The sequence below is a fragment of the Mustela erminea genome, chromosome 19 (assembly GCF_009829155.1).
Source record: "Mustela erminea isolate mMusErm1 chromosome 19, mMusErm1.Pri, whole genome shotgun sequence".
NCBI classification, from domain to species: Eukaryota; Metazoa; Chordata; class Mammalia; order Carnivora; family Mustelidae; genus Mustela; species Mustela erminea.
In genome coordinates, this window is record NC_045632.1 from 2,101,520 (window position 1) to 2,127,532 (window position 26,013).

The 26,013-nt window shown below is 55.2% G+C and overlaps 1 protein-coding gene across 2 annotated transcripts in view; it reads left to right on the forward strand.

The window, feature by feature from the left end:
* Positions 1-499: 499 nt before the first annotated feature.
* PPP1R37 (protein phosphatase 1 regulatory subunit 37) overlaps positions 500-26,013 on the forward strand; it is a 40,246-nt gene continuing 14,732 nt past the window's right edge. Inside the window, exon 1 of one of the 2 annotated variants that reach the window (XM_032325513.1) lies at positions 500-1,080. In XM_032325513.1, coding sequence (XP_032181404.1) covers positions 879-1,080 — 202 coding nt within the window. In that variant the 5' untranslated portion in view covers positions 500-878. The remainder of the gene's footprint in view (positions 1,081-26,013) is intronic. The other variant, XM_032325515.1, reaches the window with a different exon arrangement.

The following is a 26,013-nucleotide window of genomic DNA, read 5'->3' on the forward strand; positions in this document are numbered from 1 at the left end:
CTTGGTTTTGGAATGTATTTCCTCTTCAGGTTTTTTGTTTTTTTTTTTTAATCAGGACTTTAATACTCATGGGCTCATATTTATTTTAGTCTTTTAAATTGTATTTCACGCAACGAATACAGAGAACTATTGATGAAATTGCTGTTTGCAAATGGAGGCCTGGAGAATAAGTAGCAAAGAGGCACAGGTTTCGTCTCCAGGCAGAGGATCCGTCTGTCAGCATCCATATATTCAGTACGCCTGCTATCGCTTTTCCTTTCAAGTTCTCTGCCTCTATGCCTCTCTCCCTATCAGCTGGCCTAGCCGCGCCAAGCAGATGTTTTTATTTTTATCAACTCCATTCCCCGCTCGGTGGCCCGAGCTCGTGACGAATGTGTGCGAGCGTGAACGTTAGATATCTAGATTGAGGCGGGGAGGCGGGGTGGAGGCGGTTCAGGTTCGCGCTTGCGCGCTGCTCCGGGAGACGGCGTCCATCTCGCCCCGCCCCTCGTATTCTGCAGTTCGGCTCTGCCGATTCGCTGCTCACGTTTCTTTTTCCCGTGGCTCTTTCTGCCTCTTGTTACCCGTTTCAACAACCCGCGAGACAACCCTACCTGCAGATAGATTAAATTGATTTTCCGCTTTCCTTAGTCCGCGACGTGCGCTCCGGCTCTTAACGAAAGTGCGGCCGCGAACGAGCAGGCGCGCGCGAGGCTCGGGGGAGGCGCGCTCGAGCTCCCGGCGGCGACGGCTACGACGACCAGGAGAGCGGTCGGAGGCGGCGCCTGAAGCAGCGGCGGAGCCCATGCCCCGGGACGGAGGGCGGGCCCGGAGACACAAGCCCGGGGTCCGGGACATGTCCCCGGGGCCTCCGTGAGGAGGCGGCGGCGGCGGCGGCGATGGAGATCCCGCCGCAGGAGGCGCCGCCCGGGCCGGGCGCGGACGGCGACGCCGAGGAGGCCCCCGCCGAGGCCCGATCTCCCAGCCCCGCATCGTCCCCCGCCGACGGGCGCCTCAAGGCTGCGGCCAAGCGCGTCACGTTCCCCTCCGACGAGGATATCGTGTCCGGAGCGGTGGAACCCAAAGACCCTTGGAGACACGGTAGCTACCGCCGGGGCGCGGGGGCGGGCTCGTGGCGGACCTGGAGTCAGTGCAGCGCCCGGCACGGAGGTGTTGCTCATTGAATTGCACCTAATGATGATTTAAGGGGACTGTCGTCAGTTTAGAGCTGCAGGATGTTAGAGACGATGTGCCTTTTGGGTTGTGAAGGTGAAGAGTAGCTGTTTTTTTGTCCCCCCGCACCCCTCCTTCTCCAACGCCAAGGATGGTCGTTTTAGGAATTAAGACGATAAGCAATTAAAGTTTGGACGCATGGGAGATGGGTAGGGCCGTAGTGTTTGAGTCTCCCCCCCCCCCCCCCCAACAACCATAGAGAGAGCAGCCAGGGAGGGAAGAATGGATGAGTATTGGCGTTGAAAGGCCCGGTGGAGTTTGATGGGCTCATAGGGATGGAAAGAGGTTAAGTTGCTGGTGTGCAAACCTTGGGACAAGAGGTAGTCCTGTTGCTCACTTTTTTGGCTGAAAGGAGGAAGAGGAATAAACCGGCCTGGCCTGTGGCTGCGGAGGAGCTGGCAAATCCTGGGGTTGGGAAAAGGGAGTCAGGGTAAACAAACGCCCAGAAAAGGAGCAGAGGGGATGGTCACTTTGGAGGTGGTGAGATAGTCAGAGGTGGTGTTAGATATTGACATTAAAAAGAAAAGTTACTGCAGTCCTCCTTTTATTTTCCCTAAAAGGGAAGCAAAGCAGTATCAGTCACCAACGAGCTTTGGGGCTTGGGTATACAAGGGTCTCTTTAAAAAAAATTTTTTTTTTTTTTTTCCTGAGAAAGAGTTGGGGAATTGGTCGCCAGAAGGTGAGTGCCTGAAGAAGTTTGCTGGCTTGAGGTGTTGGGAGAGGGAGCAGGTCGGCACGTCTGGGTTCCCTGAAGGTCAGATTCGTGTTGGAGCTGAAAGGGCAAGTTGAGAAGTGTGTGTGTTCTACCTATAGGGCCAAAGTTGGAGAGTCATTCAGTAGATGGGTGCCCCCATTGAGTCTGTTTCTGTGCTGGAGAGATCTGTCTTGCCAGGGTGGAGCCCAGGAAGAGAGGGGTCACAGATTGGTCCTGGCTCAGTAGAAGCTGGTCTCTTGAAAAGTGACTTGGTCCCAGGAAAGAGGCGGCACTATTGCTAGTCTGTGCGGTGGAGAAATTGTGGCCTTTTTTGTGAGAGTGGGAAACATGGTAACTGGAAGCTGAGCACGTAGGTAGTCTGCACAAGTGCCAGTTTGGCGAGTTCTCATTAAAGAGGCAATTTATGATTGTTGGCGTCGAGAGCTAGCCACATCTTGGGCCCTGGGCTCTGGATGGGTGTCACTTTTGGGTTGGAGGACTTGGGCTGGGGAGGGGAAGAGTCATACAGGGTCCTGGCCATAGCATGGTACCCAGTTCTGGGAGTTGAGAGCGGGAGGAGAGAAAGACCTGGCTGGGCTGAGTAGGATGGTGGAGAGCAGACGTTCCAGGTCAGATCCTGACTCCCATTTATCCACTTTGTGACCTCAGGCTGCTTGTCTTAACTCCTCGGAGTCTCAGTTTTTCCTGACTGTGGAAGTGGGTGGTAATAGTCCTCCGAAGGCTTTAAGGGAGGGCTGAATATGGGTATGTATGCAAAGTAATTGGCCAGGATGAGCTTTCGTGAAGTTGCAGTTATTGTTGGTTATTTTCAGGGTGATGTTGGTGATATTAGTCATTTTAGGGGCTGGTCTAGAGGGGTCCGCTCATATGCTTGGGACCTGGGTGTTTCTGCTTCCCAAGCCTTCAGGAGAGGGACATAGATGGTCGTCAGTTTGTGTGCCTGGGGCAAGCAGAAGGGAAGAAGAGCAGTTTGTGAGCTGGAGGGCCATGGTGGGGGCAGGAGGAGAGTTGGCACAGGGTCGGTGGCAGGGCTGGGGGCAAGTTTCTGGTGTGCAGGTTCCCAGAAGAGGAACAGCTGTGTGTAACCAGCTGTTTGATTTTGAGTAAGCTGTTTTTCCTCCCTGCGCCTCCTGTTTCTTTCTCTGCAAATGTAGGTGCTAATTTCTACTGCGGGGTAGTTGTGAGGATTAAATAAAATAGTCCTTGTAAATTCTTGCCACAGAAATAGCAGCTGCTGTTACCCAGGCGGTGAAGGAGTTTGAGGGGAGGGAAGAATGTCAAGAAACAGGGGTCCCTTGGAGTTTGGCTGGGAGGAGCTGAGGGGGTGGTTTCTGATTGGTCTTCCCGGGTAGGGGGAGGTGGTAACAGCTTACAGGCTGGGGGAGTCTCGCTTTTCGGGAAATTTAAAGAGGGACAGCAGGGACTGGTCCGGAGGAGTCCGTGGGTCTGAGTTAGAGCGGTGATGACACGGAGAAGTTGAGAAATCAGTTTCCGGGCTGGCAGAGTGGGTCTCTCTTGGCTCTGGAGAGAGGCTGAGGGCTTGGCCTGGCAGTGAAGGAGTTGGGGGATCTTGGTCCCCAAGCAGGGGAGGGATCATGGGTGACGTTGGTGAATTTAGACAGGGGGATTTGCAGGACAGGGCATTGGAAGGCTTGTCAATGCCAAGGGGGCAGGTGGCTAGCCTCTATGCCTGGGGAGGACAGTGAGTTTCTGCCTGGGTTGGGACGAGGGAAAGTGGAGTCCTGCCAGCGACAGAAAGTTGGGCCAAGGGGGTTACCTGGTTGGGAGGCCAAAGGGTCTTCGCTGGGTCTTGCAGGGAGGACTTCGCTGGGCTTAGAGGGAGGGGTGGGAGATATGTTGGACTTGGTCTTCAAGCAGTGAGAAAGCACAGGGGGTGTCATTTGACCTGTGGACCTGGTGGGAAGGGTGATGGAGGAGTCACTGTGGGGCCTGCTGCGGGGATGTGACCTTGAGGTCGAGGGTGCGGGGAGAGTTGGCTGGTCTCATGGGAGAGAGGTCACTTGGAAGCTGCTCTTCCATCATAGAGATGGGGAAGTTGCTTGAGCCAGGAGGTGCAGGAGTGCCCCCGAACTAGAGGAATCGGGGGCCCCAGCACAGGTGAGCATTCAGGGAGGAGAGCTGGGCCAGGCCCAGACTGGAGTGGTGGCCCAGCTAGGGAGGAGCCTCTGGGGGTGTCTGCCAGAGGGCGAGAGCCCCATCAGCCCCCGCCTGAGGTCACGTGTTGGGGATCCTTGCAGGTGAGATGATTTGGCATGGGCGGGGTCCCAGACCTCTGGAGGCGCAACCCAACCCAGTGCTCAGAGGGGCCTTGCCTGGCTCCCATCTCACATAGTGTCTCTGCCCACCCGCCCCCAGCCCTTATTTTCTTTGGGGCACTAGTGGCTATCTGCTGTTAACCTCTGATTCTCGTTTTCATACTTGGGGTCTCTTCCCCACTGAAACCGGAGAGCAGACACTGTCCGTCCTCATTTCCACTTCCTCAGCCTCTCAGAGGGCACAAGGTGATCATGGTGGAATGCGTGCCGGGGGTCCCTGTGTGCAGCTATTCTGGAAGGGACAACAGCAGGCTGCTCATGGGACCTGTGCAGCCAGAGCGTGCTTCCGGCCAGCCCCGGCGGCCGTGCGCCGGGGCCTCCAGCAAGGTCCTTGTTCTTGCTGAGCTTGTTTGTTTCCTCATCTGTGAAGTCCTGATCCCTGCCTTGCTGACCACCCAGGCCGTCTGAGCAGATGGGATGCACCCGGCGGGGCAGGGCCTCCTCCACAAGCCAGTTGTGCAGGGATGGGAAGTGGAGCTTGGGGGCGGGTGGAAACTGGGAGTGGGAGACGCTGCCTCAGAGCTGCTGGCCTGGCCACCTGTGGGCTCCACTGTCCCCGGGGGCAAAAGTGGGCACTGGGGAGGAGGGGCTGACTGGGTGTGCTGCAGCCCCTGGTGGCAGGCCCTGCGGTCCCAGCTCTCCTGGGGGACTTGTGCTAGAGACCCTTCCAGACCAAACTGCAGGAATGACCCAAGGCTCAGCTCATCTTCCCAGTTCCACAAATGCCGTGTGTGGAGGAGATGTGGGCTCTGCAAGACCAGTGGCGGAGGGCCACCTGTCACTGACACTCCCACACGTGACACTGGCCATGCTGTGGGAGGCTCATCTGCCCTCCCTGTGGTCCTGCCAATGACTCATTCCCCACTCCCGGACCTCTGGCTCAGGAGAGTCAGTCCTGCTGCAGTGTGTGTGTGTGTGTGGAGGAAGTTTTGCCCACCAGGAAACTCCTCCCGTGACATGTCCACAGGGTGAGGGGGCTCCAAATATGAGGCCACCTCTGGCCACCCGAGTTTGGGGGTTGGAGGGGTCGGTGGGGACATTCGCCATGGTGTTCTCAAATGGGGATCAAAGAGGAGGGACACGCTTTACTGTTGTAGATTTAGTCGTTGAAACTGGTTTGACAGGTAGGAATGCACCTGTCGGTGGTAGAAAAAGGCCCTGCATTAGAAGACTCAGCTCAAGGGATTCTTGGCTGGCTCTGTTGGTGGAGAGTGTGAGTCTTAATTTTGGAGTCCTGAATTTGAGCCCCATGTTGGACGCAGAGATTAAAATAAATAAATAAGCTAAAAAAGGAGAGGGAGAGAGAGGGACTTAGCTTGGTTTAGCCTGAGTGGTGGTGTTGCTGGAGAGCAGGTGATGGGGTCATGAGGGGGCAGCTTTTAATGCTTTTGCCCAGATTTCCCTCTGGGCCCAACTTCACACCCTGCTGCTGGCGTTGGCATATAACCTGCCGGGTGACTTTGGGCGATTGTTCTCCCTGCCGGAGATTTTTCTGTTTCTGGAACGCAGCTGACAATGGTACCTCCGCATAGGGTGACCGGGCGGATTAAGTGAGATTACAGAGTCCATAGTGCGTGCTCATCGGATGTCTCCCTCGTTTTTCCTGCCATCGCCAGGCCCCACTAGCTTCCTGTCTCTGTTGTGTGTTTGCACTCCTCTTTCTCCCCAGCCTCTCCCCTGTCAGAACCCTGCTGTCCTGACCCTGACCAGGCTTGGGAAAGACCTCAGGCTCCAGGCCTGATTCCATCTGTTAGAAGCTGGGTGACCCTGGGCAAGTTGCCCGACCTCTCTGAGCTGGAACTAAGCCTGTCTTGGCCCACTAGCCTGAGAGGCTGCAAGGGCACCCAGATTCTAGACTTTAAGCGGTAGTCTCTCCGGACACTGGCTGATGACCTTAGACAAGTTACACCTCCTCCCTGAGCCTTAGCCCCGTCTGGAGCATGGACTCCACCACCTAGCCCTCTGCGCTCCCGGGTGCTGGGCTGGGAGTGCCACTGTGCCAGGCTGGCCCTTTACACACTCAAAACTCAGGCAGACTGCCCTCCCTCCTCCTTTCCACCTCCAACTCTTTATTTGTGTTCGTGTCATATTTCCCTCTTCAAGGGCAAAGACTGTGTGCGAGTCACCTCTTTGACCTCAGTCTGGCACACAGGAGGGCCTGGGCACTGGATCAATGTCAGAGGAGTGAGGCTGTCCTCACATCTAACCCAGTGGTGGTGGTATTTGGGAGACAGCTTCCGGAGTAATGCAGTCTGTGCCGGAGGCTCTTCCTCAGTGAGCCCCCAGAAAGAGCACTCAGACTTAGCGGCCAGGAGGCAGTAGCTAGGCCTTGAGTGAGTGAGTCAGGGGAAGTGCACGTGGGCATGTGTCCGGGAGCAAGTCACCCCGTGCGTGGCTCTCCTTCGTCTCATGCTCCGAAAGTTAAGAACCGTGGAGCCAGATGCCCCGGGCTGATCTAGCTATGACTAAGGCAGCCCTCTGGAAATGGGGGCAAGGAATCTGTGTTTCTAGAAAGCTGGTTCCAGTGGTTCCAGTGGCTAGGTTTGGCTGTCCTTCTGGTCAGGGCTCAGCCCATTCAGTAGTACTCAATCCCGACACTGCCTTTCAGCCCTGGGATTGGGGTGGCTGCGGTTGTCCTCCCAGGCTGGTCTGGGGCGGACTGACTTGTCTGACTTGAAGTAACTGCAGAAATTTGAGCTGGGGAGGCAGCCTGCTGTGGTAGCGCGTCGAGGGCCCTGGGTGGAAAGCCCTGCTCTTTGGATGACCTTACTGGTCACCCCCCATGGCCTGCCACATGCCCCCATGCAGCCAAGTGTCTTGTCTCAGTTACCTCTTAACCACCACCCCAGGACGTAGGGGCTGTCCTTCCAACTTGCAGATGAGGAAGTTGAGGCACAGAGAAGTGATGTGACTAACCTGAGGTCACAGAGCCCGTAGGCAGCAGAATGGGGCTTCAGGGCGGGCAGTCCAGTACCCTAACCCCCGTGTACTGGCAACATGAGTTCTGGAGTGCTGCTGCATTCAGTTCAGTGGCCGTACGGGTTGTTTGTTTGAAACCCAGAACCCTTTATGAAGTGGGGATGGTGGTTCTAGCAGTGGTGCCAGGATGAGAAACTGACCAAATGAAGGGCCCAGCCCATTTGACAACTCACGACGGGGGTTCGCTCTGGCTCTTGGACGCTCCAGAGTCCTGGGAGGTCCATGCGGCTCCCCTGCCCTCAGCATCAGGTCCTTGTTCTGACCCTTGGCCCAAGTTCTCCCCGTGCTGCATGGTGTCTGGTCCTTGGTAGGTACTCGGTACCTACTTGCTGAGTATGTGACTTGGTTACCCCATGGCCATCCATTCATTTAGCATGACCATGCCAGGTGCTAGGGGGCAGGGAGTGAGGCAGGCCCACTCCTTGCCCCCCTGGAGGTCACAGACGAGTAAGGGAGACCCACAGCGAACAATTCCAGTCAAACCAGGGTGCCCAGGACTCTGACCAGGAAGTGCTCACAGGTGTCCTTGGACAGGCAGGCAGGCAGGCAAAGGTAGCTTCCTGGAGTAAAGGCTGTCTGAGGCCGTAAAATCACAGGAGTTGGCCAGGTGAGCGGTGGCTGAAGTAGGCACCAAGGGCAGTGAGCCAGGCACATCTGAGAGACGGGAAAAGCAGCCAGTCTTCCTGGAGGTGGAGGCAGGAGGGTCAGAGGTGAGGAGGACGAGGCAGGAAGGAGACCACCCAGCTGGGGCCTCATGGGCGGTGTTAGCCTCAGGGCTGTGGGGAGCCCTCCGAAGGTTTTAAGAATGGGCATGCCTGGTATTTTTAGCACAACTTTCTGGGTCGTGTGAAGGGGGAGAAACTGAGGTTTAGAGACTAGGGAGGTGACCCTGCGTGGGCTGATAGCTAACATTTTACTTCATTGATACATTTGTCAGCTTTATCTGAACTTCCCCTGTCCCCCAAAGGTTTTGCCATTACTGGTGTTTCCGTGACAATTTTCCCCCATTTCCATTCTCTTCCTGGATCTCTGAACACACATCCCCCCGCCCCCAGTCAGTTTATCCTGCCGTTGGGTGGGGTGGTGGGCTGCTTCTGGGCTGCGCATTTAGAACCTGTGCCACCTCTCCTGTGTGGCCTCAGCAAGTGGCTTCACCTGCACAGTCCCTTCAGACCCCACATTTCCCAGATCCAGGAAGTTTTAAAAGCTGTCCCAGACCCTGCTGGGGTCTTAGCAAGATAGAGCTATCCTATTCCTCTTCTGAAAAAATTCCAAAAAGTTTTGAATCCAGAACGCATGTGGCCCAAGGGCCTGCATCCGGAGACCACGGAGTGGGCCTTGTTTCCCAAAACGTGAAATGGTAGCAGTCCAAGAGGCCTCCCAGGTCAGGCTTTGGAGCCCACTCGGTCAGTCTAGCTCTGCCCCTCGGTGACACTTCTCTGTGTCAGTGTCCCCGTTTGAATGGGGATTGAGGATTAGATTTTTCCGTACTTGGAAAGTGATTGGCACAGTGACTGCCCGTTACAGACTGTCAGTAAAGATTTGGTTAAGTAGAATGAGGTCATGCCTCTGGTGTGCGCCTGCCCAGGCTCCCTTCTCTCTAAAAGCAGGCGGACAGTTCCCCCTCTCCACGCTGGAGGCACAGGCCCAGGTGTGGGTTCAGCTGTGTGGATGTGGGCATGTCCCGAAACATCCGTGTGCCACACTGTCCCCGTTGGTGAAGCCATTTTGGCAGGCAAGTCTATCTCAGAGCTTTCAGACTCCCCGGGAACAGAGCCAAGGCCCAGGGCTTTCGAGCCGGCAGCACAGCCCAGCGTCAGGCAGCTCCCGGACGGATGCTGGCACTGCCCGTCCTGACCCTGGATGCGTCCTGACCCCGGGTGCTGCTCATGTGACGGAGCCTGCGGCCCCTCTGGCAGCTGGGAGAGATTTGGGGCAGCGCTCCATGCTGGAGGGGCTCGGGAGGCTGGAGCCCGGCATGAGTGTGGGAGAGGCAGAGGGGTCCCCGGTTCCAGGAAGGGGTTCAGAGGTTGGTTGTCGTCGTGCTTTGGTTATGTCTCCCCCCATTTGGAATACAGCTTCATGAAGGCGGGGCCCATCTCAGTTTGACTCCCCTCGCCATCCCCAGAACCCTTTGCGGTGCCTGGCACTGTGCAGGCCGTCCCATCGGTTGTATTTTGGGGGATGGAGGCACACAGTAGGTGCTCTGAAGTTATCCTCTCCCACTTCCTTACTCTGCAGCAGGCGCTGAGCTGTTTTCCCAGTGGGGTTGGCGCTGGGGAGGTGTCTCCCGACAGCCGCTCAGCCCATGTGACTTGCTGGCGCCCTCTTCCTTTCCAGCAGAAGCCTGGGTCCCCAGCCGCGCAGTCTTTTGCTCCGGGAGGTCTTGCTGGGTCCCAGCTGGGATGTCCTCCCTGGCCTGGTAGGCGGGCCCCTTCTGGAGCCCACTGGGGTCAGACTTTGTGCCACCGTCACACCCACCCCTGAGTCTTTGCGCTCTCAGTCTCTGGCCAGCTGTCATCAGCCAAGTCCTGGCAGAGCTGCCCGCGTTCTCTTCCTTGAAGCAACAGGGTGGCTGGGGGGGCTGCCAGGGGGTGAAGGCAAACACCAGCAAACACCAGGGAGGTGACCCAGTGGAGGGGTCATGGCCCTGGACCATGGCAGTGGTGATCATCGCAGCTTGGTCTAGCTCTCATGGGGCTCTTAGCAGGTCTCAGTTCTTCCACGCATCTACTCATAGTATCTTCGAAACAGCTGGAAGGCAAAAGCCAAGTCATGGGGTGGGGAAGGGGGAGCCATGTTCAAACCAGAAATCGTCCTCATCCTCTGCTGTGTTCCCAGAAAGCCTCTGAGGGCCCCTTTATAACCGTAGGAGGGAGTCCACACCTCTGAGCCTGCTGGAGGGCCCTCCCTCCCGACCCAGGGACACCGAGTCCCTTTGCTTGGTGTGCCCCAGCCAGCTCCCTGCCGTTCTTGACTGACTCTCCGGCTGGCTCAGATGTCACCTCCTTGGCACGGTCCTCCTTTGTCCCCAGACATAGCACTGCTGTATTCGCCCAGGTTCCCGTCATGCCTTGGGCTGTTGTTACTTGTTTGGATCCCTCTCCCCCCGGCCCCCAGACTCAGATGCGCCACGGGGAACCACATCTTATCCGTGTGGCTCCCCAGAGGATGCACACCCCTGCGCACACCAGGGCATCTTAGGGACCCAGGCAAAGTGGGTCTGCTAACAAGTGCCCCAATATGGGTGCCTCAGAGCCCTTGAAACCCAGTCACTGGGGCCTCAGAGAGGCGGGGGCCCTGAAGAGCGTCGGGGGAGGAAGATGCCTGTGGAGGGATCATTTGTTCACCCAATTTGTTCACCCTCTCGTGTGCTCATTCCTCACGGGCACACACCATGCCTGTGGGGCGCCAGGTAGGGGGGTTCCTACTGCTGCCCCTGCTCTCTCACGCTCCCCCTGCGCACTCAGGGGGGCTGACCTGGTGCCTCTCTTGCTTCAAGTCACGCTCTCTGACCTGTAACCCCCAGTCCAGAGTCCCTGCACCAGCTTCGGAAGCCTGGCCCCTGCCACCCTCACTGACCATGACTGTGATCACCCTTCTTCATGTCCTCCCTGGGTTCAGGTGTGGCTGCTTTTTCTCAATTCCCAGAACATATGAGGAACTTCCTACCTCCTATCCTGGAATGTTGGCCTTGCTGTCCCGGTTCTAGTTTGTCCTTTGTTCCTGGCCATCAGGTGGTCTGTTGATCTGTAGGCCTGCTGATTATCTCTGTTGCCCCCAGACCATGAGCAGCACCGAGGCATGGCGGGGTTGGTTTGGTTCTCCTCTATCCCCTGGTGCCCACACCATGTGGCTCTGTGCCTGGCTCTGAGCAAGAGCTTGTATGGCGGGTAGAGAAGGAAACAATATGCGGTGGGGGTCTTGGGTACTAGATAGGCCCTGCCCTCTTGTAGCCCAGGTCCAGAAAAGGAGTATGAAGAGGGGCGGGTGCCTCTTGTGTCCCCCTGCCAGATTTGGCAGACCCCAAAGCTAGCCAGCCTGGTAGAGCGCAGGAGAGGCCGGGTTTGCCGTTGACTTGCTGTGTGTTATAAGCCAAGGCACTGCCCTCTCTGTGCAGCAAGATGGTGTCTGAGGTCTTTTCCCACTGTGTGTGTTTCCCCATCTCTCTACATAGATCACCCCCAGCACTGAGGGAGCCAAATCATGGCATGGAGCTGAGAGAGCCCAGGTTCTGGTAACTGGTCCGCCTTTCCACCTGTGTGGCAGGCGACCCTGTTCCCTGTCCCTCCAACAACAAGGTGTCACAGGAGGAAGGTGAGGATGTCAGTGGCAGGCAGCCACCCGCCTCCGTCTTACTCTTTGTTCTGTAACTCCCTTCTTTCCCTGGGTGGGGTCCTTGCTTCCTGATCAGCTCTCCCCACTTTGATCAGAATACCAGGAAGTGCTGTGTTCCCTTGGGGAGCCTCCTTCCTTGCTGGGCCTGGGCTCAGCCTCAGGATCTGCAGTGCTGTGTTCTTCTGGGCTCCCCATCCCGGCCCTGCCTGCTCTGGGTCCTCCCTGTCTGCTGATGGTCTGTCTTCCCCGGTGGACTGTGAGCTGGGGTGGGGCCAAGGCTGTCTCAGTCACTACTGTGTCTCAGGTGCAGAGCGGATGCTCAGGGAATGTCATAGCTTTAGGATGGATTCAGGGGTGGGGCAGAAAGTATGGGCAGGACCCCAGCAAGATGCCCTTGTGGAGCCCTGCTTAGAGCTGCCAGGTCTGACAGCAGCCTGACTGTGGAACAGGCATCTGAAGGCAGGCGCCTGATGTACTGCGCCACCACCAGCAGTTGGGTCCAACGCCTGTGCTCACTAACCACCCAGACAAGAGAATCTAGGGCTAGCGCAGGCCCCTTCCCCATCCCCAGAGTACAGATCGTCGGGTGTGTGTGTGTGTGGGGGTGACCTCCTTGCTTTATAGAGCAGGCAGCAAGCCGGAGGGAAGTGGCCTGGAGCTCAGGACAGGGCTCCCGCTGCTCTCCTCCGTAGCTTTGAGGGGCAGAGTGGCTTATCCTGGGGGCAGTCAGGGAGACCTGCCTTGTGCTCCTGGATCCCACCGACTGGCTGTGTGAATTGGTATTTAGAGAAAGGACTTGTGCTCTGGGCAAAGGAGCCTCCCCATCCCTGGCCCAGCATGGAGCCCCGTGAGCTGGTTGGCTGCCAGGGTCTTGGTTCTCTCCTTTTCTGTTGTGGAACTGGTTGGGGGAGTCAGGGAGAGGGCAGTGCAGTCACCCTGGCAGCTGATGACTGTTGTCACTAAGGAGAGGGTCATTCCCTCGATTCCCTGCCTTTAAAAGTGAGGTGTGGGGACACCTGGGTGGCTCAGTTGGTTGAGCGGCTGCCTTCGGCTCAGGTCATGATCCCAGCGTCCTGGGATCGAGTCCCACATCCGGCTTCTTGCTCAGTGGGGAGCCTGCTTCTCCCTCTGCTTCTGCTGCCACTCTGCCTGCCTGTACGCTCGCGCTCTCTCTCGCTCTCTCTCTCTCTCTCTCTGTCTCTGGCAAATAAATAAATAAAATCTTAAAAAAAAAAAGTGAGGTATGTATATCGTAAAAAACAAAATGAACTTGGAAAGTCTAATGAAGAAAATAAAAATTCACTTGTTAATTTCACCATCTGGAATTTTTTAAGGGCTCGATTGAGCTGTAATTCACACATATTTCACCCATTTAAAGGCTTTCAGTGCTTCACAGAGTTGTACATCTATCATCACAGTCAATTTTAGAACAGTTCATCCCCCCCTGCGCCCCCCACCGTAGAAACCCTGCACCCCTTAGCCGCCACCTTCTCCGACTCAGGTGACAGCCGATCTGCTGTCTGTTTAGATTCCGGACATTTCACATAAATGGCATCATGCACTCCGCAGCCTTTTGCGTCTGGCTCTTTTCATTTCGCCTGATGTTTTCGGAGCTCACCCACATTGTGGCCTGTGTTAGAACCTTGTGCCTCACCACGGAAGAACGGTCCGCTGTGTGGCTGCATCCCATTCAGTTTCTCTTCTGTCGGTGCACATTTGGGGCGTTTCCACTTCCTGGCTGTGATGAACAGTAATGCAGTTAATGCTAAGGGACAAGTTTTTGTGTGCATGTGCGTTTCCTTTTCTCCAGGAATGAAATTGCCAGGTCATGCAGCTGCTCTCTTTAACCATTAGAGCCACTGCCACACTTGCTGTCCCCTCCACAGCGTGTGAAGTTTCTGATTTCTCCACATCCTGGTTAATGCCTGCTGCTGCTTTTTTATTACTCCCAACATGGGGCTCAGACTCCAGCCCTGAGTTCAGGAGTGATCAGGAGTCTCATGCTCCAGTGACTGAGACAGCCAGGCGCCCCAGCGTCTGTCCCCTTGCTTCTCGCCCATCCCCCACAGAGGGTGTGATGTGGCATCTCACTGTGGTTTTGATTTGCATTTCCCTTGATGGCTCATGATGTCGAACATCTTCTCATGTGCTTATCAGGCACTTGCGTATCTCCTTTGGAGAGATGTCTGTTCGGATCCTTTGCCCGTTTTAAAATGGGATTGTTTGTCTTTTTATTACTGAGTTGTAAGAGTTCCATATATATTCTGGATGCAAGAGTCCTATTGGGGAAATGATTTGCACCACCTGGAATGTTTTCAGCATTAAATGCCAGAACGTTTCCTTTCCATCTCTTTTTCGTGGCTGGATGCACTGCCACAGATAGATAAAAATAAAACTGGGAGGATACTCTGTATCCGTTTGAATAGCTCGTTTTCACTTCATTTTCTCATTTTTTAAAAAGCAGGATTAAAATACATCATTGGGCCATTGTAATTACTTGTAGCCATTTCCACATTGCTGAGCATTTGGGTCCTTTCCCATTTTCAGTAGCATAAATAATGCAGTAATGTTCATCCTCGTCCATAAATCTTCATGTTCGCTATGGGGAGCTTTCTCAGAAGAAATTCTTAGAAGGTGGTTTTACCAGGTCAGAGGGTAGGAGCAGTTGCAGCTTTTGATGAGGTACCATGTGTGCCTCATCCTGAGTGACAGAACTTGGTTTTATCCTCTTGATTTCCTTTTTTGGATGAATGAATGAATAATATTTGCATTGGGGTATTTTGATGCCAAGATGGTGTCTTTTTTTTTTTTTTTTTTTTAAAGATTTCATTTATTTATTTGACACAGAGGGAGACAGCAAGAGAGGGAACACAGGCAGGGGGAGTGGGAGAGGGAGAAGCAGGCTTCCCGCTGAGCAGGGAGCCCAATGCAGGGCTGGATCCCAGGACCCCGGAATCATGACCGGAGCCGAAGGCAGACACCCAATGACTGAGCCGCCCAAGCGCCCTTTTTGTTGTTGTTGTTTTTTGGGGGGTTTTGAAAGATCGAGAGTGGGGGGGGCAGGGGCAGAGAGAGAGAGAATCTTAAGCAAGCTCCAGCCTGTGCATGGACCCTGCCACAGGGTTTGATTTCACAACCTCAGCCAAAATTGAGAGTCAGGGCGCCCAGCTGTGCTGGCCACCCAGGTGCCCCAGTGGTGTCTTTTTTTGTTGTTTTTTTGTTTTTTTTTTTAAAGATTTTATTTATTTACTTGACAGAGAGAGATCACAAGTAGGCAGAGAGGCAGGCAGAGAGAGAGGAGGAAGCAGGCTCCCTGCTGAGCAGAGAGCCCGATGCGGGACTCGATCCCAGGACCCTGAGATCATGACCTGAGCCGAAGGCAGTGGCTTAACCCACTGAGCCACCCAGGCACCCTTAATTAGCATCCCTTTGGTAGTTAAACCTATTTATTGTTACATTCTTTGGGAGTTCCTCCTTCATGCTCTTTGCCCATTTTTGTTTTGGAACCTTTTGTAAGGGCTCCTTCCCTGTTGAAAGTCATTGGCTCTTTGGAATTTTATCTCACTGGTGTGTATTTTTCCTTATGTGTCATCGGCCTTGAAGGAAAGGGTAGGGAGCAGAGCAGGACACCTCTTTCCTTCTCTCTTGCTCTCTCTTTTTTTAAAGATTTATGTATTTATTTGACAGAGAGAGATCACAAGTAGGCAGAGAGGCAGGCAGAGAGAGCGGGAAGTAGGCTCCCTCCTGAGCAGAGAACCCGATGTGGTCGTAGATCCCAGCACCCTGAGATCATGACCGAGCCAAAGGCAGAGGCCCAACCCCTGAGCCATCCAGGTGCTGTCTCTCTCTCTCTTTTTTTTTTTTTTTTTAAGAGATTTTAATTTTTAAGTCATCTCTACACCCAACGTGGGGCTTGAACTCACAACCCGGAGATCAAGAGTTGCATGCTCCACCCACTGCCAGCCAGGAGCCCCTCTTTCCTTCTTAAAAAGAATCCTTGTCTCCCTTGCTCTTTTACTGGATCTGCACGCAAGGCGTCAGTCCTTGCCTCTGAGAGGAGGAGCTCTGGCTGCCAGGTCTGAGAGTGGACGAGAGGGGTATCAGTCTGAGTCCTTGGGGCTGTGCAGCGTGAGAGGAGGGTGCTTTCGTGGCAACCAGCCCGAGGCCACTATGAAGAGGGTCCCTGTAAACACAACCACCTCCACTGTTTGCTGAGCACCAGGCTGACGGATCTGGTGAAGCTGGTGAGGACCTTCATTTTGTGACCTGGAGCCATCAGTCGCTTCCCGGGGTTGTGCGCCTTTGCAGAAGGTGACGGAAGTCAGAACAGCCCTGTCTTGGTCACTGGACACATCCAGTCCGCCACAGGGGCAGGGGCTTGGCTCAGCAAGTCCCAGAACCTGAGAGTCCAGCTCCTTCTGCAGCCAGGGCCTCTGTGTTGTCAGCACCGCATAGGTGCGGGGCCTTTTTGTCATATGCCATCACCCCTGAGCAGCTCCCCGATCCCTGTGAAATACTATTTCCTGGCCCCATGGCATGTGGTTCCCGCTCACAGCTCCTGCCTTGTCTCACACTGTCCCCCTCACCCCAGTCCTTTGGTTTTGCTCCACATGCTAGGCCTCTGCGCTGCCTCTCTCCACTGCCTTGGGAGGGTTTCTCCAACTTTGGCGTACTGTTCATTTACATCTGCTCATTGTCTTCTGCACGCCCCCCACCCCACCCCGCCATGCCCCGATGTAAGCGGCTTGGAGGGGATGTGTGACGGTTGTGTTCACTCTGGCAGACCTGGCATCTAGAACAGGGCCTGGCCCAGAATAGGCACTAGAGAAGTATTTGAAGGAATGAATCTCCCTCTCTTGCTCATCTTTTAGATTTCAGCTGATACGTTCTTTTCTCTTACAGGTTTGTCCTAGCTCTTCCTTTGGTCTAAGTGTGCATGCCCCTTTTTTTCCTACAAGTGTTTTTTTCTCATAAGTTGCTGGGGTTTTTTTGTTTTTTGTTTTTTGTTTTTTTAAAGATTTTATTTATTTATTTGACAGAGAGAAATCACAAGTAAATGGAGAGGCAGGCAGAGAGAGAGAGAGAGAGGGAAGCAGGCTCCCTGCTGAGCAGAGAGCCGGATGCGGGACACGATCCCAGGACCCTGAGATCATGACCTGAGCCGAAGGCAGCGGCTTAACCCACTGAGCCACCCAGGCGCCCCTGTTTTTTGGTTTTTTTTTAAGATTTTATTTATTTATTTAACAGAGAGAGAGATCACAAGTAGGCAGGGGGGCAGGCAGAGAAGAGGGAAGCAGGCTCCCCACTGAGCAGAGAGCCCGATGCGGGGCTTAATCCCAGGGTCCTGAGATCATGACCTGAAGGCAGAGGCTTAACCTACTGAGCCACCCAGACGCCCCTAAGTTGCTGTTTTTATTTATTTATTTATTTATTTATTTAAGATTTTATTTATTTATTTGACAGACAGAGATCACAAGTAGACAGAGAAGCAGGCAGAGAGAGAGAGAGGGGGAAGCAGGATCCCTGCTGAGCAGAGAGCCCGATGCAGGACTCGATCCCAGGACTCTGAGATCATGACCTGAGCCGAAGGCAGCGGCTTAACCCACTGAGCCACCCAGGTGCCCAAGTTGCTGTTTTTAATTGTATGTGTATTTGTCTATCTTCCTAGCGGTTACTCCCTGGGGGCAGGGATCCAAATGTTTTGTTCTCCTTCATCTGCCCAGCCTACGTCATTTGGTAGAAAATTGAGGAATAAATATATTCTTTAGTTACCAGACAAACCTCATAAAGGTAAGCGGTGTTGCTTACCTTCTCTAGATAGAGAAACTCAGGTTGGGCAACGAGAAGTTCCAGGCACCCAGTTTCCATCCCTGGAGCCTTTGCTGGACCAGTAAACAGCTCACAGTAACTTGATTTTAATTCTAAACTCAGACTCTCCCAGGGCCTCCTCATCTAGCTGGCCATCTGGTGCCCCTGACCGGAAGCCTGAGGCGGGCAGCCTGAAATAGCCCGCTTGGTTCTGGCAGCGCTGGTCGTCCCCTCATGGGCACCCACTTTCTCAGAGGCCCTCTTCACCGAGCTTGGCCCAAAGCCTACCTGGGATTTCAGTGGGTGGCAGTGACGAGAAGCTGTGAGCCACTGGGTGACTTGCGACCTTTCTCATGCACGTTGGGCCCCCAGCCCTGTGCTGGATTCCTTGCCCGTTTGCTTCATTTGACCCTCGCAGTGACCTTCAGTTCCCCGGAGGCACCATCAGCTCTTGTCTCCGCAGAGTTTTTGCGAGCGCTATTCCCTCTGCTGCTGCATTCTTCTCCCTCCCTCTGCTTCTTAAATTATTGTTAATAAATTCTTTTCCAGGCATATGAACTATGTGTGTAATATACACTTAAGTGTTAAAGGGTAATGTAACGAGGACCTCTTAGGCTACCTTCCAGTTTAGGGATGAGAACATTGCCGTTGACTCTCCTCTCCTGGGTGGGCTGGGGGGCACGGAGCTCCAAGATGACTCTCCGGAATGGCTGAAGGTTACGACTGGCATGTCTTGTGGGGTTTGGTTTTTGTTGTTGTTTTGTTTTGTTTTAAGGATTTTATTTTTAAGTAAGCTCCACACCCATTGCGGGGCTCAAACTCACAACCCCAAGATCAAGAGTCACGTGCTCCTCTGACGAGCCAGCTGGGCTTTCCTTTTTTAAGTTTTACCCTGTGTTTGTGTGTGTGTGTGTGTCTGTGATGCACTGAAAAGTACAGTGTTTAATTTTGCTTGTTTTCAAGTTCTATAAAAATGGTATTGCGTAGTGAGTGGACTCCTGGGTCTTGCTTTTCCTCTCAAGATTAGGTTTCCCAGTTTCATCCGTGTAGGTGCTCTAGACTCTTCCACCATCTGACCATCCCTCAGATTGTCCATTGTGCTGATTCTGCTTTTCCGTATTACAAACTGATGCAGCTGTGAACTTTCTGGTCCCTGACACCTGGGTTGTGAGCAGGAATTTGGAGGGCCCAGACGCAGAAGTGGGACAGCTGGTTGTACTTGGTGTTTGTGGTGTTTGTGGTGTCTGCAAAGCGCCCTGGGGTTGGGGGGGTGACCTGCGGGGTGTTGAGCGCTCTCCGTGCTGTGGCTCATTCTCTCTTCCCATATCCCATGAGGGAGGTAGGACTGTGGTCCCATTTCACAGATGAGGGAGGACCCTGAGACACAGAGGGTAAGTCTAGCTCACCTGGGGGCCTGGCTTCTCTGGCCCTGTGCTGTTCTCCAGGCGCACCTGCCTCCTCATGAAGAGCCGTGAGATCGGAAGCAGCGGCTCCCTTTTACAGACAGGTAGACTAAGGAACAGAGCTGTGTGATCCCCAGCATCACAGGCACACGTGAGTGGGAGGCAGTGAGCCCGGGCGGGTCCAACACCTCCTCTGTCCCTGTGCCTGCTTTCTGGCCACTCTGTTGGTGCTTGCTTGTCTCCAAGTCTTCACTTTAGCGCCCCCCGGGAGCCTAGCCCTGGGTAAATACTTGCCTACGGACCGGTGGGAGCGTGTGTCACCCATGTTTCCGAGCCGGGTGGCAGGGGACAGGTGAAGGACGCAAGTGCGGAGGCAGGCGCGCCGTGAGCCTCTGGCTGGAGCTGCCGGCTTTGTTTGCCCTTTGCTCATGGGGCCCCTGCTCCGAGCTGTTGCTGAGGTGTCAGGCCCTGGCCCAGTGATAACAGCAGCCCCTGTTTACTGAGTAGCGACTAACCCCGTAGCCAGATGTTTTATGCTTGTGATCTTGGTGGTTGCTTCTAGAAGCCTGTTTTAGTATGTGTGTCTTGGTCTCATTGGGTGTGTGTCTCGGTCTCATTGGCTCCATTTTCCAGATGAGGAGACTCAACCATCAAGAGATTAGTGCCCTCTCCTGGGACAGCTGGGGGCTGTTTAAGTTGTCAGGGCTAGAATTCACTTGGAGCTGTGTGAGGTAAATGAGGGTGTCCATTGGGAGGACATGGGGCCCTCTGCCAGGCCCCAGAGGTTCTGAAAGCCAGCAAGAACCAGGACTGGTATCCGCTGCCTGGGCCACATGCACTTTGATTTGTTTCTCTTTTTATCTGGCTACGGGCCAAAGAAGCCTGGCCTTCCAGGCGGCCAGGACGGGGCCGAGCAGTCCAGGTGCCTGCCCCGGGCGGTTCATGTGGTCTTAGCAAAAATCCACGTCCTTTCTGTCCAGTGGGGCCTGAGAGGGCCCATGTCTCCTTGCGGGGGCAGGGGGAAGGTCCAAGAGAAGGGTGCCTAGGCCATGCCCTCAGCCACCAGGCTGTACTGTTCCGTGTAGTGAGAAGGTGGCAGATCACCAGTGTCCTCAGATGCACACATCCCCTCGGGGAGCCCCTTCTAGTGGGGGCCTCTCAGAGGCTACAGAGGACCCCCACATATGTCCCAGCAGAATGCGGGTTAGTGCGGCGGTCATGGGCACTTGTTTTGTGGATGTCGTTAGCCTCTGCTCGCCATGAGATTGGATGTGTGTTCTGGTGGTCCCAACAGTCACCAGCCAGTACTGAGCTCTGTGCTGGGGACACAGCAGCGGTCAAGACAGACCCGGCCGTGCCTCACAGGCTCACTGTCCAGAGGGGAGGTGAGAGAGACAAGTCAGCCAAGCAGCCAGTGGGGCCCTTACAGACTGACAGAAGCGTGTAGAAGGAAATGAGCCAAGGGCTGGGATAGAGAAGAAGAGAGTAAGGCTGATGGGGGGAGGTACCTGGCCTGTTTAAGGACACTGAATGTCACCCCTGTCCCATGGGCCTGCATCACCCCTACCCCACGCCTGAGGAACTGAGCTGTGAAAACAGGCCCTCCTGCCTGGTCCTCTCTGTCCTAGCTGTGTGTTTGGCAAGTGTTTCTCCCCATCCCCCACCCAGCCTCAGTTTCCTTTTCTGGAAAGGGTGGGGGAGGGGTATCTGCACCCTGAACCGTGTTTGTGATCAGCAAGGTGGCAAAGTGTATTAAAAGCAAGGGCTGTGGAGCCAGACTGTTGGACTTGAATCCTACCCCCTCCCTTTCTTGTCTCTGTGACCATGGGCAAGCTTCTTAATCTTCCCCTGCCTCAGTTTCCCATTTGAAAAATAGGGCTAGTCCATCTCAGAGGGTTCTTGAGAGCAGTAAATGGAGTAAGATGTGTAAAATGCTATATAAGTGTCGGCTGTAGTCAGTAGTAATGATTTAGAATTAGAAGTTGCCTGTCATACAGCTTGGATGTGGTTGTTCAGTGTGCCCTGTGCCCGACTGGGGCCTTGACCTGCCCCTTCATCCAAGAGTACCCCTGGCTTTATCAAGCTCCTGCTGTGTGTGAGGCTCTGTAAGGGGCCTGAGGTGAGTCCTGTGATCTGCTTCCTTCCTCTGCCCCAAGAGACTCAGAAGGCTGCAGGCGTCCTCTGATCTCACGTGTTTCTGTAACAGGATCTTCATTCAGTTGGGCCAAGTGGCTTGGAAGGTTGGGATGGGGGTGGGGGGAGTGGGGCAGGCCCTCGACACCTGCCGTCTGTGCCCTTCACTGGAGTGGGCAGCTTCTCCCAGGGCCCTGCCCCTTCCTGGCTGCTGTGCCAGCCTCGCCCAGCCTGCCCCCTGCAGCTAGCCTGCCCCTGCAGCTGGTCTGCCGCAGGCACAGGCATCCTGGAGAAGAGCCACTTGCCTCCCAGGAGGGGCTAGGGAAGAGCACAAATCACCCACAAGCTGAGGCTGTCTCCTGTCCAGTGCAGTTGTGGTGCCCTCCCCTTTGCCCTGTGGGTCCCTGGGGAGAAGGGGAGACTTTGCTCTGCCCTCAGAGTGAGCCGTCGCATTCAGCATGCATTCTGGCGAGGTCCCTGGACTAGGGGAGCACGAATCAGTGGGAAGGGCGCGCTCTGCTGGAGAAGGTGCCCTTCTGGCAGCTGCGGCATGACCTGCTCGCTCCCCTGGTCCCTCTGGGTTAGTGAAAGGCTGATGGGGACGGAGGAATCTTGAATAATTGTTCACTGGGAAGACTTGCTCATGACCACTGTGCCTTCGTCTTCCCTGGGGAGTCACAGGCCAAGGTTTTCCGAATAGCTGCCAGAAGTCCCCCCGCCCCGGCCCTCTACCCACTAGTGGAAGCAGCTGCTCCCCTTCCCACTGTCTGTGTCCCCAGCCCACTGTGTGTTCAGGCCTCTTGGTACCCAGCGGCTGACCCCGGAGTCCCTTCCAGTATGCAGACTTATGCCATGTCCTGGAAGGAGCTCCCCGGCTGGCAGGATAGGGGGTCATCCCCCAGGGACAGTGGCTTCAGAGCCCAGGCCGTCAGGGGTTGTAACTGATGAGGGCAAGGGCGCACTTGACTTTCTACTGTGGCTTTGCGGGCGGCCAAGGGGCCCAGTGAAGGGACAGGGCGCCTTCATTCCTAGGTTCCCGAGCCGCTTCACTTGCTGCTCTGTTTTTGTGTTAGGCTGTTTGCTTGCTTGTTTGTTTGTTTGTTTTAAAGGAATCACTGCACCCAACATGGGGCTTTAACTCACAGCCCTGAGATCAAGAGTCTCACGCTGCACCGACTGAGCCAGCCTGGCGCCGCCGTGTTAGTTTTCTTTCTAACAGTGCGCACAGAGTTTTATTTTCTCTTTTCATAAAAGGTAGCATTCACAAGCACACTGTTCTGCACTTAGCTTTTTTTCATTGAGTGTATCTTGGCCATTGTTCCCCGTTGGCTCAGAGCAAGTGTTCTCATTCTCTCTGGCCATATAGCGTTCCGGTGACCGAGTGGCCTGGGCCTTTGTGCGCTGCTCCCCTGTTGATGGCTAGTGCTGTCGGTCCCGTTGTGCAGGCAACAACTGCCCCTGAGAGGTGTATGACTTTGCACCTTTGCAAGGGTCTCTGGAGACTGCGTCTTGAGGGGTGGAACAGTGGGGTCACAGAGTACATGTATTTGGATTTTGGAATTCTGACTGGTATTGGCAGATCGCCTGCAGAAGGGCTGGTACCAGTCTGCATATTCTGCAGCTGCCTGAGGGCATGCCTGCTTCCCAGTGTCACCAGTACACGCTGTCCAGCGTGAGGATGTTGGTCTGTCCGGTAGGTAAAAAATGGTGTTGGTTGGGGTGCCTGGGTGGCTCAGTGGGTTAAGCCACTGCCTTCGGCTCAGGTCATGATCCCAGGGTCCTGGGATCGAGTCCCGCATCAGGCTCTCTGCTCAGCAGGGAGTCTGCTTCCTCCTTTCTCTCTCTGCCTGCCTCTCTGCCTACTTGTGATCTCTCTCTGTCAAATAAATAAATAAATTCTTTAAAAAAAAAAATGGTGTTGGCTTACTTTTGTTTCATTTGTATCTTCCCTTATTCTGAGATCACGGAGTGTTGGAGAGTTTTGAAACTCAGTGCTCTGCTCTGGGGAAAACAGCCTGCATGAGGCGGTGCTGGCAGCTGGCATGGAGATGTAGGTCGGAGCCCACAGCCAGCCAGCCTAGCGGTCAGGAAGGCAGGCATGGGGACCCACAGATGAAGGCCAGAGCCTCCCTCTGCTTTCAGCTGGAAAAGCATCCTTGGGCGAGTCACTTCCCACCTCCAGACCTCTTCTGGAAAGCTTCCCGGGGCTATTGGGAGGCACGAACCAGTCAGGCTTGTAAATCAGTCTGGGAGTAGGGGCAAGATGCTGACTCCTCGGAGCCCCAAAGACTGCCCGTGTGCCCAGAGGGGCATGGGGAGGGGGTTGGGGGTGGGAGCGGGCAGCTCTGTGTGCCCCTGGGCAGTGTGAGATGCCTGGTTCCAAAGGGACAGAAGCCACACGGCAGAGGTTGGGGTTGCTCGGGTGTCGCCTTCTCTCTGTGTCGGGCTTCAGGAACCTTTGCGTTGCTCTGCCCCCTGCGGCCCCCCTGCCCCACCTTTGGGGCAACCCAGGCTGTGGGAGGGGTTTGTGTGGCATTTCAGGAGTGCAGGAAGGAACAAGGTGCCTGATGAAAGCGCTTGGAGGGCATTTGCCCTGGTCAGCTCGGGGCTAAGCATGTGCCCATCCATGAGCTCATCACAGCTCTGTCCTCACAACCTCCGTACGGTCCCCAAGAGAGAGGGAACCTTCCCTGAGTCCACCCAGGTGGCCTGAGTGGAACTGGGGACTCAGACTCCTGTTCTTTTGACTCTAGAAACCCACCCTGTGGCCTACCTCTGTTCATTTGTTCCAGCACCAAATGCTTATTGTGCACCCACAGTGTGCCCCGTGCGTCCCCTCCGGGGGAACTTCAGTGAGCAGGAGCAGTAAAATCCTTCTCATTGTCTCATAAGCAAACAAATAGAGTATAAAGCTTTGTTAGGTCATGAGAAGTGCCACACAGGAAACAGCAGGATACAGGGATGGACAGTGGCAAAGGGGACTGTTTATCTAGGGTGGTCAGGGAAGGCCTCTGAGGAGGTGATGTTGGAGCAGAGACCCTCAGGCAGGCAGGGAGGGAGGGACAGAGCCATGGAGACAGAAGGCGGAAGAGCACTCTAGGCACAGGGGCAGCAGGTGCAAAGACCCTGAGGCCTTATGAACAGATGGCTCTGTCACTGACAAAGATTGAGTAGGGACCTTGACTCCTGGGCCATTTCTGCTCTCCTTCTTCTTCTGTGTGTAGACTTTGCCACCCACAGCTCTAGGGTGACACCTCTATTCCGTGCTTGGTGACCAAGCACCATGGGTGCCCCCCACCTCCTCTCACACACCCTAGGCCCTCCTGATCATGTGGCTCACTGCCCAGGCGCATTGTGCAGTCTTTATGCCTGGACCTGTTCTTGAAATTCCCTCTGCCCAGGATGCCTTTCTCCCTGCTGTCTCACTCTTCAAACCCTTTCTGAGACTTTCCTAGGTATTCCCTTCCAGCAGATCCCTGTCTGCCCATCCTCCCTGCCTCAATGTTTCCTCCCTACCCTCTGTTAGGGCCTGTGAGGCTCCTCTGTGATTGCTGTTGGCTCTGTCTCCCTGACCATGCAGGAAGCCTCTGGGATAGGGCCAGGGGGATCGCTGGCTACTTATTGGGGTAGGAGTTAGAGGGGAGAGAGCTCTCCCAGGATGAGAGCACCCCAGGCTGGCCTCACACCTGTGCATCTCATGCTGCCACTGCAGCCCCTCGGATCTCAGCAGGCACCACAGGGGGCCCCAGAGGGTGGCTGTCTGCTAAGGAACAGGACTGGCTCTTCAGATCCTGGCAACCCTAGAGGGACAGATGAATCTTCCTGGCAGCCTCCCTGACCTCATATTAGAGAAGGCTGCATTTCTAGGCCCCCAAAGCCATTGGTCCAGCCTGTAGCTGAGGGCCTGAGGACCTCAGGGCACTAGGGTCCGACGGTGGGGGACGACACTCCTGCCTGCCTTTGACTGTTCCTCCCCGCTTCCTCTCCGCTTTGTGATGTCAGGATAGCATTTCGTGTCCTGAGAGGGCCCCTGCTCTGTGTGGCAGGCAGCGCGCTAAGCTCTCTGTTCTGCAGGGTCATCCCCAGGATGAAGAGCTCCGTGTCCGGTGTCTGGTGGGGCGCCTAACAGGGGAGCGGCTGAACTGAAGGGTAGTTCCTGCTGTTCTGGGCAAGGAGCGTGTTGTCACAAAATGAGCGGTGGCTGGCAGGGCTTCGGCCCCGGCACCCCCCAGCCCCCTCCAGGCTTCCTGGTTCAGGAGGCCGTTGTCCAGGAGGCCTCCATGGTAGTCTCTCCCCACGGTACAGGTGGGCCCCTCCTGCTCAGAGCACCCTGTGTACTCAGAGGCCCCGCACAGCAGGGGCCAGATGTGAGCTCCTCCATGTGTCTGTCACTGCCCTCCCCCACCTTCTTGGTGCCTCCTCTGTGCCTGGCCTCTGTGCTGGGCAGTGCTGGGGACACAGCCTGGACCACATCCCTGTACTGTCTTCCCAGGGCTTTCAGTCCAATGGACGGAGACAGGCCTGTCTCCAGATAGTGGCAGCTCAGAATAGGCAGCGCTGAGATGGGGAAGCCTAGAGAAGGGGCCTGACCCAGCCCGCGGGTCAAGAAGGGCTTCCTGGAGGAGGGAACATCTGTGCTGAGAGTTGACCTGAGAGAAGGGGTAGGATATGAGGTGTGTGGAAGCACTGGGTCTTCTGGGAGAGAAAGAGTTGGGGGTGTGGCTGGGGCACGGTGTCCAGGAGGAAAGAAAGCGCCATGGACGAGGCTTAAAGGGGGCCTGTGAGAGCTGGCTGCCTCCTGACTGTCTCATCTTAGCTTAGTCTGGGGCCTTTGCATTGCCCTCCTGGGGCATACCTGCCTCTACCCTGCAGCAAGAGCCCCCAGAGGGCGGAGGCCAGGTCAGAGCCGTCCCCGTCTTCCAGTGCAGCTCAGAGCTTGGCGTGCGGTGGGCCTCAGGAGGTGTTTGCTGAATTGGGGGCAAGATGGCATCTTGGCTGGGCTCCTCCTGGAGTAGAAGCTGAACTCTGGGGCTGAAGGAGAAGGAGAGGATTTTTTTTTTTTTTTAAGATTTTATTTATTTTATTTGAC